The following is a 12,620-nucleotide window of genomic DNA, read 5'->3' as shown; positions in this document are numbered from 1 at the left end:
TTTAAAACCATCCTAATTTGAATGAGCTCAAATTAATCTCGAACATTGACGGCCATTTGTAATTAAATGTCAGTTTTATACTATTAAGGGTAGATATTTAAGTTATGCAATACAATATACGAGCGAGTGTTGAAAGTAGTATTCATAAGTAAGTCAGATAAAAAAATTTTTGAAAAGAAATTAAAAAACTACCAAGCTCTTGTATTGTAAAAAGTGTAATAGGATAAGGAAAAGTAATAGCAAATAAAATATTCTTTATTTTTGTTCAATTAGAAATTAAATTATATGAAAATATTTCTGAAGGAAAAGCCAATCAAGTTAAAAATTTTCTTCTGTTTTGTTTTTGTTATGATATAATCACGATAACTGATAAATTTTTTTAAAGAAAAATATAAATATTGTAAATTCTTAAACATTCTATTTTTTCTTGTTCTGTATGCTACAAGTCCTGAAGTAAAGAAAGTGAACCGACTCCTGAGATAAGACTTAAAGCAAAATCTAAGTGGCAGCTAGCAAGGGTATAAAAAAAAAAATAATTAGATATACGAGGTAAGAAAGAAAAGAAAGGTGTATTTAACAATGTACAGTAAAATCTAAATAATAATTACAGAAATAAAACAAAAGCAAAAACACAACACTCAATACATTAAACACATAAATTAAAAAATTAAAAACTAAAATTAAATCACAATATTCAAAACCAAAACAAATATAACCGTAACAAATTGGCGCCCAACGTGGGGCTCGAAAAAAAACGTGAGGCTCGAAAAAAAACGTGAGGCTCGAAAAAAAACGTGAGGCTCGAAAAAAAAAAAACGTGAGGCTCGAAAAAAACGTGAGGTCTTCGAAAAAAAAACGTGAAGAGAATTATGGATTTAAGAAGTGGAAAGCAGATTGGAGAAAACGACAGTGAAGAAATATCAGAACAGGAAAGTATGGGAGAACAAGAAACTCATAGTGGAGGAAGTGACGTAGGAATAAAAAGTATGTTGGAGGAAATGATGAGGACGATAATGGAGGACAGAAAAAAGCAAGAGGAAGACAGAAAAAAGCAAGAGGAAGACAGAAAAAGGCAAGAGGAAGACAGAAAAAAATTGACAGAGATAATCAGACAAGGAAGAAAAGAAGATATAGAAAAAATAGAAAAAGGAAGAAAAGAAGACATGAAAAAAATGGAAACACTACTAGATATAAAAATTCAAGACATAAGAGAAGAAATAAGAAAAGATTTTCAATCATGGAAAATGGACATTAACAAGGACGTGGAAAGAATAGACCAGGATGTAGCAACGATTGTGACAAAGACAATAGAAATAGAAGATAAAATGAATAAACAAGAAAATGAAATAGAGAAGATTGGAAGAAATATGAATAAAAACACACAAGAAATAGAAAAAGTAAAAAGGCAAGTGCAAGGAGGATTAATAGGAAAGCAGGATGTGCTGGAGGAAGAACGAAAAAGGACAGAGGAGCAGATAGAAGAACTCAAGAAAGAGGTACAAAGAGTAAGGGAAATGAAAAACAAAGATGGAGAAGTAATAACCAGAGTGATATGCCATGAAGAGAACAAGATGCATAAATTTTCTGGAAAAATAAACAGATTACATCCAGTCGTATTTTTAAGATCGATAACAAGGAAAATTCAAGAATTGCAGGATAGGATTCAAAACGAAGAAACAAGGAATGAAAGGATTAAGGAACTTATCAGGGAAAATCTAGAAGGCGAGGCTTTACTATGGTATAATGGAGTAGAAAACAATATACACGAGTACACACAATTTACACAAAGATTTATTCAACATTTCTGGGGGGACACTGCACAAATAGTGATAAGAGAAAGACTGTACTTTGGAAAATACAACCCGAAATTATCAAATAGTTTAACAAATTATGCAATGCAATTGTATTCATCCGCGCAATACCTAACACCGAACATAGCTGAACAAGATATTGTTTTATATATCTCAAGACAATATAAACCTGAGATAGCCGAGACAGTGGCGATGCAGAACATACAAAACATAGAACAATTATATAACTATCTCGCAAGAGTAGAACGAAATACAAACAGTAAATATCAAAATTCTAGTAACAACCATATTAACAATAGTAGTAGAAGTCAAAATTATCAAAATTTTAGTCACAACAATTATAATCATAGTAACTTCAGAAATTTTAATAGATCGAATGATCAGAATTTAAACAATTTCATTAGCAGAAACCACAACAATTTTAGGCCTAATAATAATAATAACAACATGCAATTTCAGAGAAGTAACAATTGTAATAACAACACAAATGGGAATTTTAGATATAATAACAATATGAATAACAATCAAAGTAACAGAGATCGAAGTATTAACAATTTTAATAATCAAAGTAACAATTCAAGGTATAATAACAATAATCAATATTATAATCCAAATAGAAATTCAAACACAGGTTACTATAATAATAATAACAATGTCAATAATGGTTATCGACCGAACGCATTTCACAATTCACGAATACATCAATATCAGCCCAGACGAGATGAAAATCAACAGGTGAGACAGGTAAATTTTCAACGTGTGAGAAGTAACAGCCGATCCGAAGAACGAGGGAACAGACAACCAAACGATGAGGACAGATTTGAAAATCGTAGATCCATTTCTTTAGATAGACAACCTAGAAATTCAAATACACAAGATCAGTCAAATTTTCATTAAATTGCAAGTCAAATGAACAAATCATTAAAATAAATCATAGTAAATATTCCCATCCAAGAGAATTTATTAAATTAGATGAAAATGTAGTAGTAAATCAAAATAATATTTTAATTTATGTTAATTCAAAATTTCAAGATGAAAATTTAGAGGTATTAATTGATTCTGGATCAGAAGCATCACTGATAAGCCAAAATATAGTGGAAAAGTTTCAAAATTTAAAACAACATATAACTAAAATAAATAAAATAATATTAATTGGTCCTAATAAAAAGAAAATGTACCAGGTGAACAAAATGCTAAATATCACACTAGAATTTGGAAAGAGTAAATTAATGTTTCAATTTTTAGTAGTTCCAGATATGACAATGGACATTATCCTAGGTTCCGATTATCTAAATAAATATAATGCTAAAATAGATTATAAATTAAGAAAATTATGTATAAATGAGATATGGATAGATTTTAAAGAAAACAAACAAGAAATTATGAACATAGGTGAAAGCATAGAATGTAAGGTAGTTGATGAAAAAGTAATGAATGTTAAAGAGATGAATTTATGTGAAGAAGGTGATGATTATTATTATGATGATGAGGTGAATAATGAGGTATTTAATATAAATGAAATAAAATTAAATGTTGATAATAATTATGATAGGGAAGTGAGAGAAATGTTTAAGAAGTATGAAGGTTTAGTGTCAAATGAAATGAGAGTGGCAGAAAGCTATGTTCATAAGTTAGAGGTAAGAGATATAGATAATTTTAGAGCAAAAACATATCCTATTCCATATATGCATAAAGACAAAGTAAGGAATGAAATTGGAAAACTACTAAAAGATGAAATTATAGAAAGAAGTAATACACCTTATGTAAATCCTCTTGTGATAGTGACCAAGAAAAGTGGTGATATAAGAATTTGTTTAGATGCTAGGACTATAAATAAGTACACGATTCCACAGTATGAGGCACCATTAATGGTAGATGCGATATTAGGTAGAATTACAAATGCAAAAATCTTTTCAAAATTAGACCTTAAGCATAGTTTTTGGTTAATTCCTTTGGCAGAAGAATCAAGGAAATACACAGGTTTCATAGTAGATGGGGAAATATTTCAGTTTAAAGTCACACCGTTTGGCTTGCAGAGTTCTTGTTCCGCGCTTGTAAGGGCATTGCATAACATATTGAACAAATATGATAAATTTGTATTACATTATATAGATGATATTTTAATTTACTCTGACAACATTGAAAATCACAGACGACATTTAGACATTGTACTCGAAGAACTAGATAAAAACGGACTGAAACTAAATATTGAGAAATGTCAATTCTACAAAGAAAAAGTCACATATTTAGGCTATCAAATAAATCAAACAGGGATACAAATGGACGAAGAACGTATACAGACGATACGACAATACAAAAGACCACAAAATTTAAAGACATTACGGGGATTTTTGGGAATGATTAATTATTTTAAAAGACTTATACCAGACTTGACAAACTTTGAACTACCTTTAATTGAATTACTAAGGAAAAATGTTAATTGGACATGGACAGAACGACAACAAAAAGCTTTTGACAATATCAAAAATTTAATTTTGGAAAATTTAAAAATTTATCACCCGGACTATAACAAACCTTTTATTATACGGACAGACGCATCGATACAAAGACTTGCAGGTGTACTATTACAGAGACAAGACAACGACGAGGTACCAATAGCTTTCACATCAAGGGTGACGAAAAAACACGAACGAAACTATAGTGTATCAGAAATAGAACTAGCGAGTATAATCTTCACAATAACAAAAATGAGATTTTATCTATTAGGCAACAAATTTACAGTACAGACAGACAATCAAGCTTTGACTTCAATACTAAGCAACAAATTTGGTAATAATCGCATCCACAGATGGGCACTGTTACTTACAGAATATGACTTTGACATACAATACATACCTGGAAAACAAAATATACTTGCAGATGCTTTGACACGAATGGACAGTAGACAAGTAGACGAACCTAGACAGATTAAAGTAGGAATAAATTTAATGAGAGACAACGACGGAATATTTTCTATGACAGCCATACAAGAAGACCAACGAAAACTGACAAACGAAGAAAAGGCAAAATTAAAGTTCCAAAATAACTGTTTCATAAAACGGATAAAAGAGGAAGAACTATATGCCATTACGACGGATTTGACGAAACAGATAATAGAAAATTTACATAAAGACTATGGACATGTTGGGTTAGACAAAACATGGAGACTATTCCGAGAAAATTATTACAGCAAACATGACAGACAGATAACCAAAAACATAATACAGACATGCCATATTTGCCAAGTAGCCAAAGACAAAAACGCAACACTCAATACATTAAACACATCAATTAAAAATTAAATACTAAAATTAAATTCATTATTCAAAACCAAATCTCATACCAAAATTTAAAATATAAATTTATATAAAAACAATATCATAACAATATATATTGTCGTGTCTGCCCGGATATTGCAATAACAACTCCTTTGTTTCACATTTAACTTGTCTTGTCATGATTACGTTGTTCGAAAAACAAGTAATAAAGCATTTCTTGTTCTCACTTTGTCATACGCATATAAGGGCCCTGTTGAATTTACTAACATTTTCGCCCGTGAGGAATGAATCTGTAAAAAGGATAATTGAATACAAAGAAAATTGCTCTGGATTTCCTCCCGTATGGGACTCCAGTACCTTGAATTTTATTGTATTTACTTGACGTTTTCCAAGCATTGTATTTTGTCTCAGGAGAAATGAAGCATATTATTATTGTTGTTGTTATTATTGTTGTTGTTATTATTGTTGTTATTATTACCTTCCGGCCCTGCCAGCTAACTAACACCAAACCTCTTCAGTTTTACTTGGAAGTCTGTATGTCAAATTTGAGTGAGATGACATTTAGTGACACATTAAATAAGTCGGGTGTGATTTATCAGTAGCAAAGGATCTTAATTTATGCCTTTGGTTAGCGGTTGTTTTGTATTTATATTTGGGTAGTTAGAACAACGATCGTGGGTTTCTCTGCCATGCTCTTTCCCCGCAGGAGCTCTAGGTGAGCCTGGCACTCTCATTTTATGTTAAATGGTTGTTAATGTTTTTGTTGTACATTCTATTTGTCACATGTTTAATTTGAAGACTGTTGTACGTAAATAATAAAGTTAGGTGTATTTACTCTGCTTTTGTTTTATAAATTTAAACCATACGTCCCCTCTTTAAAGTTAGTAGCCAGCGCCTTCCGGTCAATAAGAAAATAGATGTATACAACGTAGGTATTCCTTATGACGACACACGACACATCTTTGGCCACAACTACGTTTGTTTATTTTTTTCGATCGAACCCGGGGTTGTTATACTACAATATCTCAGAATAACGTGTACAACGGAAGACCACAGATCGTGGACTCCAAATAGGTAGATCTAGGCTAATTCACCTATATCCGAAATCGCTTAGTTTGACTGCTAGATGGCCTCAAAGTTGGTGAAAATTTTTTTGAATTTTATAAATAACTCGAATACCTATTAATCGATTTAGATTGTTTTTGGGGTGTGGACTTTTGCTTTGTATATATTCATATTTTGGTGTTATACAGTGTTTTTTTTTAACCTACAACTCCTACAAAATTGATGGAAAGTGATAATATCAGTTCATAACTGTTTTCTCTTTCGGGTAATAATGACAACTATGTTTTATCGGATAAGTGATAGGATTTGGAAGCTTTTGGGCCTCTTGTAGAATTTTGATTAAATGAGCGGTTTGGGTACAAAAAAATATTTTTTAAATGTCTACATTATCGTGCCACCCATATTACAATACTTAACAAAGTGTTAGTAGGCACTAATTTTGTGGGTTGACTGTAATTTCAGTCTGATTTTTAAGTTATTATGCCTGACAATTCTTAATGAGTGTTTACGGCAATAAGTTATACCACCTTTTACTTCATTTTTCGACATGGATACACACATACGACGAATTAGAGTTATTTACAATGTCCTAATTATATTCAAATAATTAGAAAAAACAATCAACATCATAATAATGCTATCAATCATCATTGATAGCATTATTATTGTCCCTGTTATTCTACCCAATAGACCTAATGAGGAATTTTATTTAGAATTTTTGCAAAACACTTTACCCGAGTTATTGGAAGGTGTGTCGTTATTACTCAGAGCTAACACTGAATAAAAGTTGTGGAGGCATATCCTAATTGCCATAAACGTTTTAGAAAATCGCCCTTAAGAACTGCAAAGGGTGCCCTTTAACTTTCTTCACTGAATTAATCTTTGTTGTAGAAACAACAGTGACCATTTTGAAGTTTTTATAGCTACTATATTTGATAATATCAACTTTGTTACTTTTTTATTGTATTTGATTGTTTTTACTAATTATCTCAATAAAATTAGGCATGTTGTACGTAACTCTAATTCGTCGTATGTGTGTGACTGTGTGTATCCATATCGAAAAATGAAGTAACATGGTAATATATCTTATCGTAGTAAATACTCATTAAGAATTGGCAGGTACAATGATTTAAAGATCAAATTGAAATTACAGTCAACCTACAAGATCAGTGCCAACTAGCACTTTGTTAAGAATTGTAATATGGTGGCAAGATAATGTAGATATTTAATAAATATTATTTTGTACCTAAACAGCTCATTTAATAAAAATTCTACAAGGTTCCAAAAAACTTCCAAATGGTGTCACCTATCAAATAAAAAATTGTTATTATTGCACGAAAGAGGAAATAGTTATGAACGGACATTATCACCACACATTAATTTTGTCGGTGTTGTAAGTTTTAAAAAACATTGTATAACACCAAAATGTGTAGATCGAAAGCAAAAGTTCACACCCCGAAAATAATCAAAATCGAAAAAATTTTCATCAACTTTGAGGCCATCTAATGGCCAAACGAAGCGATTTCGGATATAGGTGAATTGGCCTAAATCTGCCTATTTTAAGTCAACGAATCTGTGGTCTTTTGTTGTAAACATGTACCATCCTGTATAATTGCGTTATTTGTATGGGGTACAGTTAAAAATTACTAAAACAGTAAGATCAAGGTTACATTAGAACACAACGTTCTGTTTCACCAGCTGTGATTGGTGTGATTTTTCACGGCTACAATACAATGGATTTAATAGTAACGAAAAAACAACATAAACATTTCATTTTGCACCGTTCTGCGCAAAATGATCTAAAATAAAAAATATCAGATATATGTTACGTATTCTAATTAAATTTTTTGAAAACAATTATGGAAAATAAGATACAATACAACGCAACAAAATTGTGACATATTGGCGAAAAATTGTTGCTAAGAATTTTGTCGCCGAGAATTCTCCGCTCTGCCCGGTGCAAAGAAACTAATTAAACCATTTCTTGTAAAACAAGCTGCATTCATCACAAGAACATTCACTGCAAAGTTGAGATTGCGCAAAACTCATTCGTAAAATCCGTCTCCGTCGCTCGGGAAGGATTTGCTGGTTATTAGACTTGTACATGTCGGAGGCAATAAAGATACGTTTGTGGGTCTCCAAGTGCACATCACATAACAAATAAAAAAACGTCTCGTAAAAGCTTATTGTCTTACGTAAACAACCAGAAATATCAAAATTACACAAATAAGTCTATTGATTTTGATAACATTATTCTATTATTAAGTACTAAATAAAACAAAAACAAATAGAGGCCAGCAAAATTGTTACAAAAATTAGATCTACAAAAATATACAAACCTTAAAATCTCCAGTCTTTTATATTTTGCATGCATTTCACCTCTCTGGACTTGAACAATATCAGTTACCTAAATGAAAATTGTTAGTTTTCTCTCTAGTACATATGTACAAATTCAATATGTAATTTGAATAATATTATAATTAGCAAAGAAATTTCACAAGCGTTGGGAATAATCCCATTCTATCATATTTACATATTTTATACTTTCTTAGGTAATATACATAAATTTTCTTTAACCATATCTTTTGTTATATTATATCGTTTCAATATCTATAATACTCCCAAATTTGTGATTCCGCTCTGATTCGTGTATTTCTTTCAAGAACACAGATTGTAATCTTATTTTCAAATTTATATTAGTAGTAATGTAATATTTATATTTACTATTATATTACTACTACTATTATTATTTATACTATACTAACATTTATATTAGTAGTAGTTAGTATGAAACAATTCAGTTGCCGAAAGAGTTTAATGTACTTATACAGGGTGTTAANACAAAACTTGTCGGAAAATGAAGTTTGAAAGCGATCAGTTGAAAACACGGTACGATCTCAGAATCAACACAAGTAGGTTCCAGGCAGGAGATCTAGTATGGCTGTGCTACTCAGTAAGGATGAAAGTAAAATCTCTGCCCGGTGCAAAGAAACTAATTAAACCATTTCTTGTAAAACAAGCTGCATTCATCACAAGAACATTCACTGCAAAGTTGAGATTGCGCAAAACTCATTCGTAAAATCCGTCTCCGTCGCTCGGGAAGGATTTGCTGGTTATTAGACTTGTACATGTCGGAGGCAATAAAGATACGTTTGTGGGTCTCCAAGTGCACATCACATAACAAATAAAAAAACGTCTCGTAAAAGCTTATTGTCTTACGTAAACAACCAGAAATATCAAAATTACACAAATAAGTCTATTGATTTTGATAACATTATTCTATTATTAAGTACTAAATAAAACAAAAACAAATAGAGGCCAGCAAAATTGTTACAAAAATTAGATCTACAAAAATATACAAACCTTAAAATCTCCAGTCTTTTATATTTTGCATGCATTTCACCTCTCTGGACTTGAACAATATCAGTTACCTAAATGAAAATTGTTAGTTTTCTCTCTAGTACATATGTACAAATTCAATATGTAATTTGAATAATATTATAATTAGCAAAGAAATTTCACAAGCGTTGGGAATAATCCCATTCTATCATATTTACATATTTTATACTTTCTTAGGTAATATACATAAATTTTCTTTAACCATATCTTTTGTTATATTATATCGTTTCAATATCTATAATACTCCCAAATTTGTGATTCCGCTCTGATTCGTGTATTTCTTTCAAGAACACAGATTGTAATCTTATTTTCAAATTTATATTAGTAGTAATGTAATATTTATATTTACTATTATATTACTACTACTATTATTATTTATACTATACTAACATTTATATTAGTAGTAGTTAGTATGAAACAATTCAGTTGCCGAAAGAGTTTAATGTACTTATACAGGGTGTTAATTAAGTGCATCGACAAACTTTAAGTGGTGAGTTTTTAAGTGATTCTAAACCAAAAAATCCTTTTTAGTTGGTGTATAAACTTGATTGCGCAAAGCGATATTACTCAATATCGAATCAAGAAATTTATGTTAATGATGTATATAATTAAACGTAAAAAACTCGGATATAAATAAAAATGGCAGAGATTCCGATGATTATATACACTAAAAACACTAGAAATTTGACGCAGTTGAATATTTTGAAAATTTTGACACTACTTCCAACTTGTTAATGTTTGCAAGATAAAAGATCGTTTTACCTATAACATAATTTCGAACTCTTTGTTTCGCTAAAAGTTCAAATAATATTTTTTTAAAGTATACGTAATTAACTGTAATCATGAAAAGTCCGATAAACTAGTTACTTAGCGCAATTTTTCCGGGCCTTACATCTTGCTACCTCTAACAATAAATAAAATTTAACGCAACTGATCTTTTTCGGACCTCATGATTAATTTGTACGTATTTAAAATAGCAACCCTAACAAAAACATACCACAATTTTTTTTGAGAAACATGTTGCTCTAGATTTATTTTACATTTGTAGTGTTTGGTAACGCTAGAGAAAATTCAAAAAGTAATCAATCATTTTTCGAATAAAATGAAATATACTTATTTTTGTTAGAAACGATCCAATTTTCAAAATTGCCACTGGTATACGTATATATTATTATGATATTTTGTTTTTGTGAAGGACTTTATACTTTTTATATGTAATTGTTATTTGATTATGAGACTCTCGCAGTGTGTGGGTTCCTTTGCTTTGTTTTATTTTTATATATTTTGATTTAAATTTGACTGTGTTGAGATTCTATTCTAAATTCTTTAAATGAAAGATGCATTTAAATTAACAAAATTTCAATATATTACAAGATTTATCAGGTTATGGGTTTTATTACAATTGATAATAATTGTTGTAATCCTTAAACTAAATAATTGACCAATAAATTGCTCCCTAAATTTCTACTTTAACAGTGCATAAGTGTGTTTATACTGTCAGTAGTTCAATTGGAATTTTAATGTAAAGATTGATATAGCGCTTTGTTTTTTAAATTTGCAAATTTGTTTACTAACGACACTTACAATGAAATATTTCTGGTTGTTCAATCAGCATGTAACCACGCTGTATTGCGAAATCTGCTATACGTAGTCGCGCTGCTCCGACGTTCCTCTCGTTGACCTGCCGTTTCGCCGCGGAAATTGCCGAAGTATCCTTTATGTGCTGCTACAGGAATTTCTCCCAGGTGAAACGACACTGCACTATATTTTTAAAGATTCCACTTGTCACTATTTTATTTATACAAATTAACCTTGTATCAATTTGTTGTTGTTGTACCAATTGCTTATGAAGAGACTGCTGAATGTATTTTCGGGCTAATGTCACTTCCACTAATGTAACATTCTGACTTTTGACTGTCAAATTTTGTCACGACATTCAATCACCAAGATGGCTGTGTAAGTACACGAATTTTTTCTGATTTGTTGACAATAACTGATAGCACTACTTGTTTTCTAGGAGCAAAGTTAACGATTGCTGCTACAGGTAAACATGGAAGACTGGCTACCTCGAGCCCGGATATTGGTTTTATTGAATGTGAAAGACAATTGAAAATTACTATGGCAACGTACAATGAGCATTTTTAAAATTTTATTTCTACAAATACTGACTTTTGAATGGACTTGTGATGCATGAACTTTCCATTTTCAAATTCCTTGCATGTCTGCGTCTTTTGACACTAATTATACATTTCTAGGTTAAGTTAAACGTTATGCCAAAATGTTACTTATTTTTGCAAAATTCACCTTAATTTTGATGAATAGACTAATTCTCAGCATGTCTGTCTGTAATGTCTATATTTTTGGGGTTCGTAGTAAAAGAAGAATTACTTAGTCACACCTTTATTTTCTGCTCTACACAACTTGACAGTTTCACTACTAGGTCGGAACNTAATAGGATAAGGAAAAGTACCAGAAAATAAAATATTCTTTATATTTGTTCAATTAGAAATTAAATTATACGAAAATAGTTCTGAGAAAAAGCCAATCAATTTAAAATTTGTTTTTGTTATATAATCACGATAACTCTTAAAAAAATAAATATTGTGTAAAATCTTAAAACTCTATTTTTTTCTTGTTCTGCATGCTACATGTCCTGAATTAAGGAAATAGAACCGACTCCTGAGATTAGACTTAAAACAAAATCTAAGTGGCAGCTAGCAAGGGTATATATATAAAAAATAATTAAATATACGAGGTAAGAAAGAAAAGAAAGGTGTATTAAACAATGTACAGTGAAATCTAAATAATCATCATAGAAATAAAGCAAAAGCAAAAAACGCAACACTCAATACATTAAACACATAAATTAAAAATTAAATACTAAAATTAAATTCATTATTCAAAACCAAATCTCATATCAAAATTTAAAATATAAATTTATATAAAAACAATATCATAACAAAATTGGCGCCCAACGTGGGGCTCGGGAAAGCGTGGGGCTCGAGAAAACGTGGGGCTCGAGAAAACGTGGGGCTCGAGAAAACGTGGGGCTCGAGAAAACGTGGGG

General features: G+C 30.5%; 1 protein-coding gene across 1 annotated transcript; it reads left to right on the top strand.

Moving 5' to 3' along the window:
* Positions 1-869: 869 nt before the first annotated feature.
* LOC111691906 lies at positions 870-5,113 on the top strand. The gene is made up of 4 exons (XM_023455416.1): positions 870-1,072; positions 1,211-1,738; positions 3,364-3,682; positions 4,403-5,113. The coding sequence occupies exons 1-4, from the start codon at positions 870-872 to the stop codon at positions 5,111-5,113; spliced, it is 1,761 nt and encodes a 586-aa protein (XP_023311184.1).
* Positions 5,114-12,620: the final 7,507 nt, after the last annotated feature.

The sequence above is a fragment of the Anoplophora glabripennis genome, unplaced genomic scaffold, assembly GCF_000390285.2.
Source record: "Anoplophora glabripennis isolate ALB-LARVAE unplaced genomic scaffold, Agla_2.0 scaffold653, whole genome shotgun sequence".
NCBI classification, from domain to species: Eukaryota; Metazoa; Arthropoda; class Insecta; order Coleoptera; family Cerambycidae; genus Anoplophora; species Anoplophora glabripennis.
This window is presented reverse-complemented; position numbering and strand designations above follow the sequence as displayed.

Coding starts and splice junctions, on each gene's coding strand:
- LOC111691906 (XM_023455416.1), top strand. CDS start 870: ATGGATTTAAGAAGTGGAAAGCAGATTGGAGAAAACGACAGTGAAGAA. Junction 1,073..1,210: donor CAAGAGGAAGACAGAAAAAG/GCAAGAGGAAGA, acceptor TCAAGACATAAG/AGAAGAAATAAGAAAAGATT. Junction 1,739..3,363: donor GAAGGCGAGGCTTTACTATG/GTATAATGGAGT, acceptor TAATTATGATAG/GGAAGTGAGAGAAATGTTTA.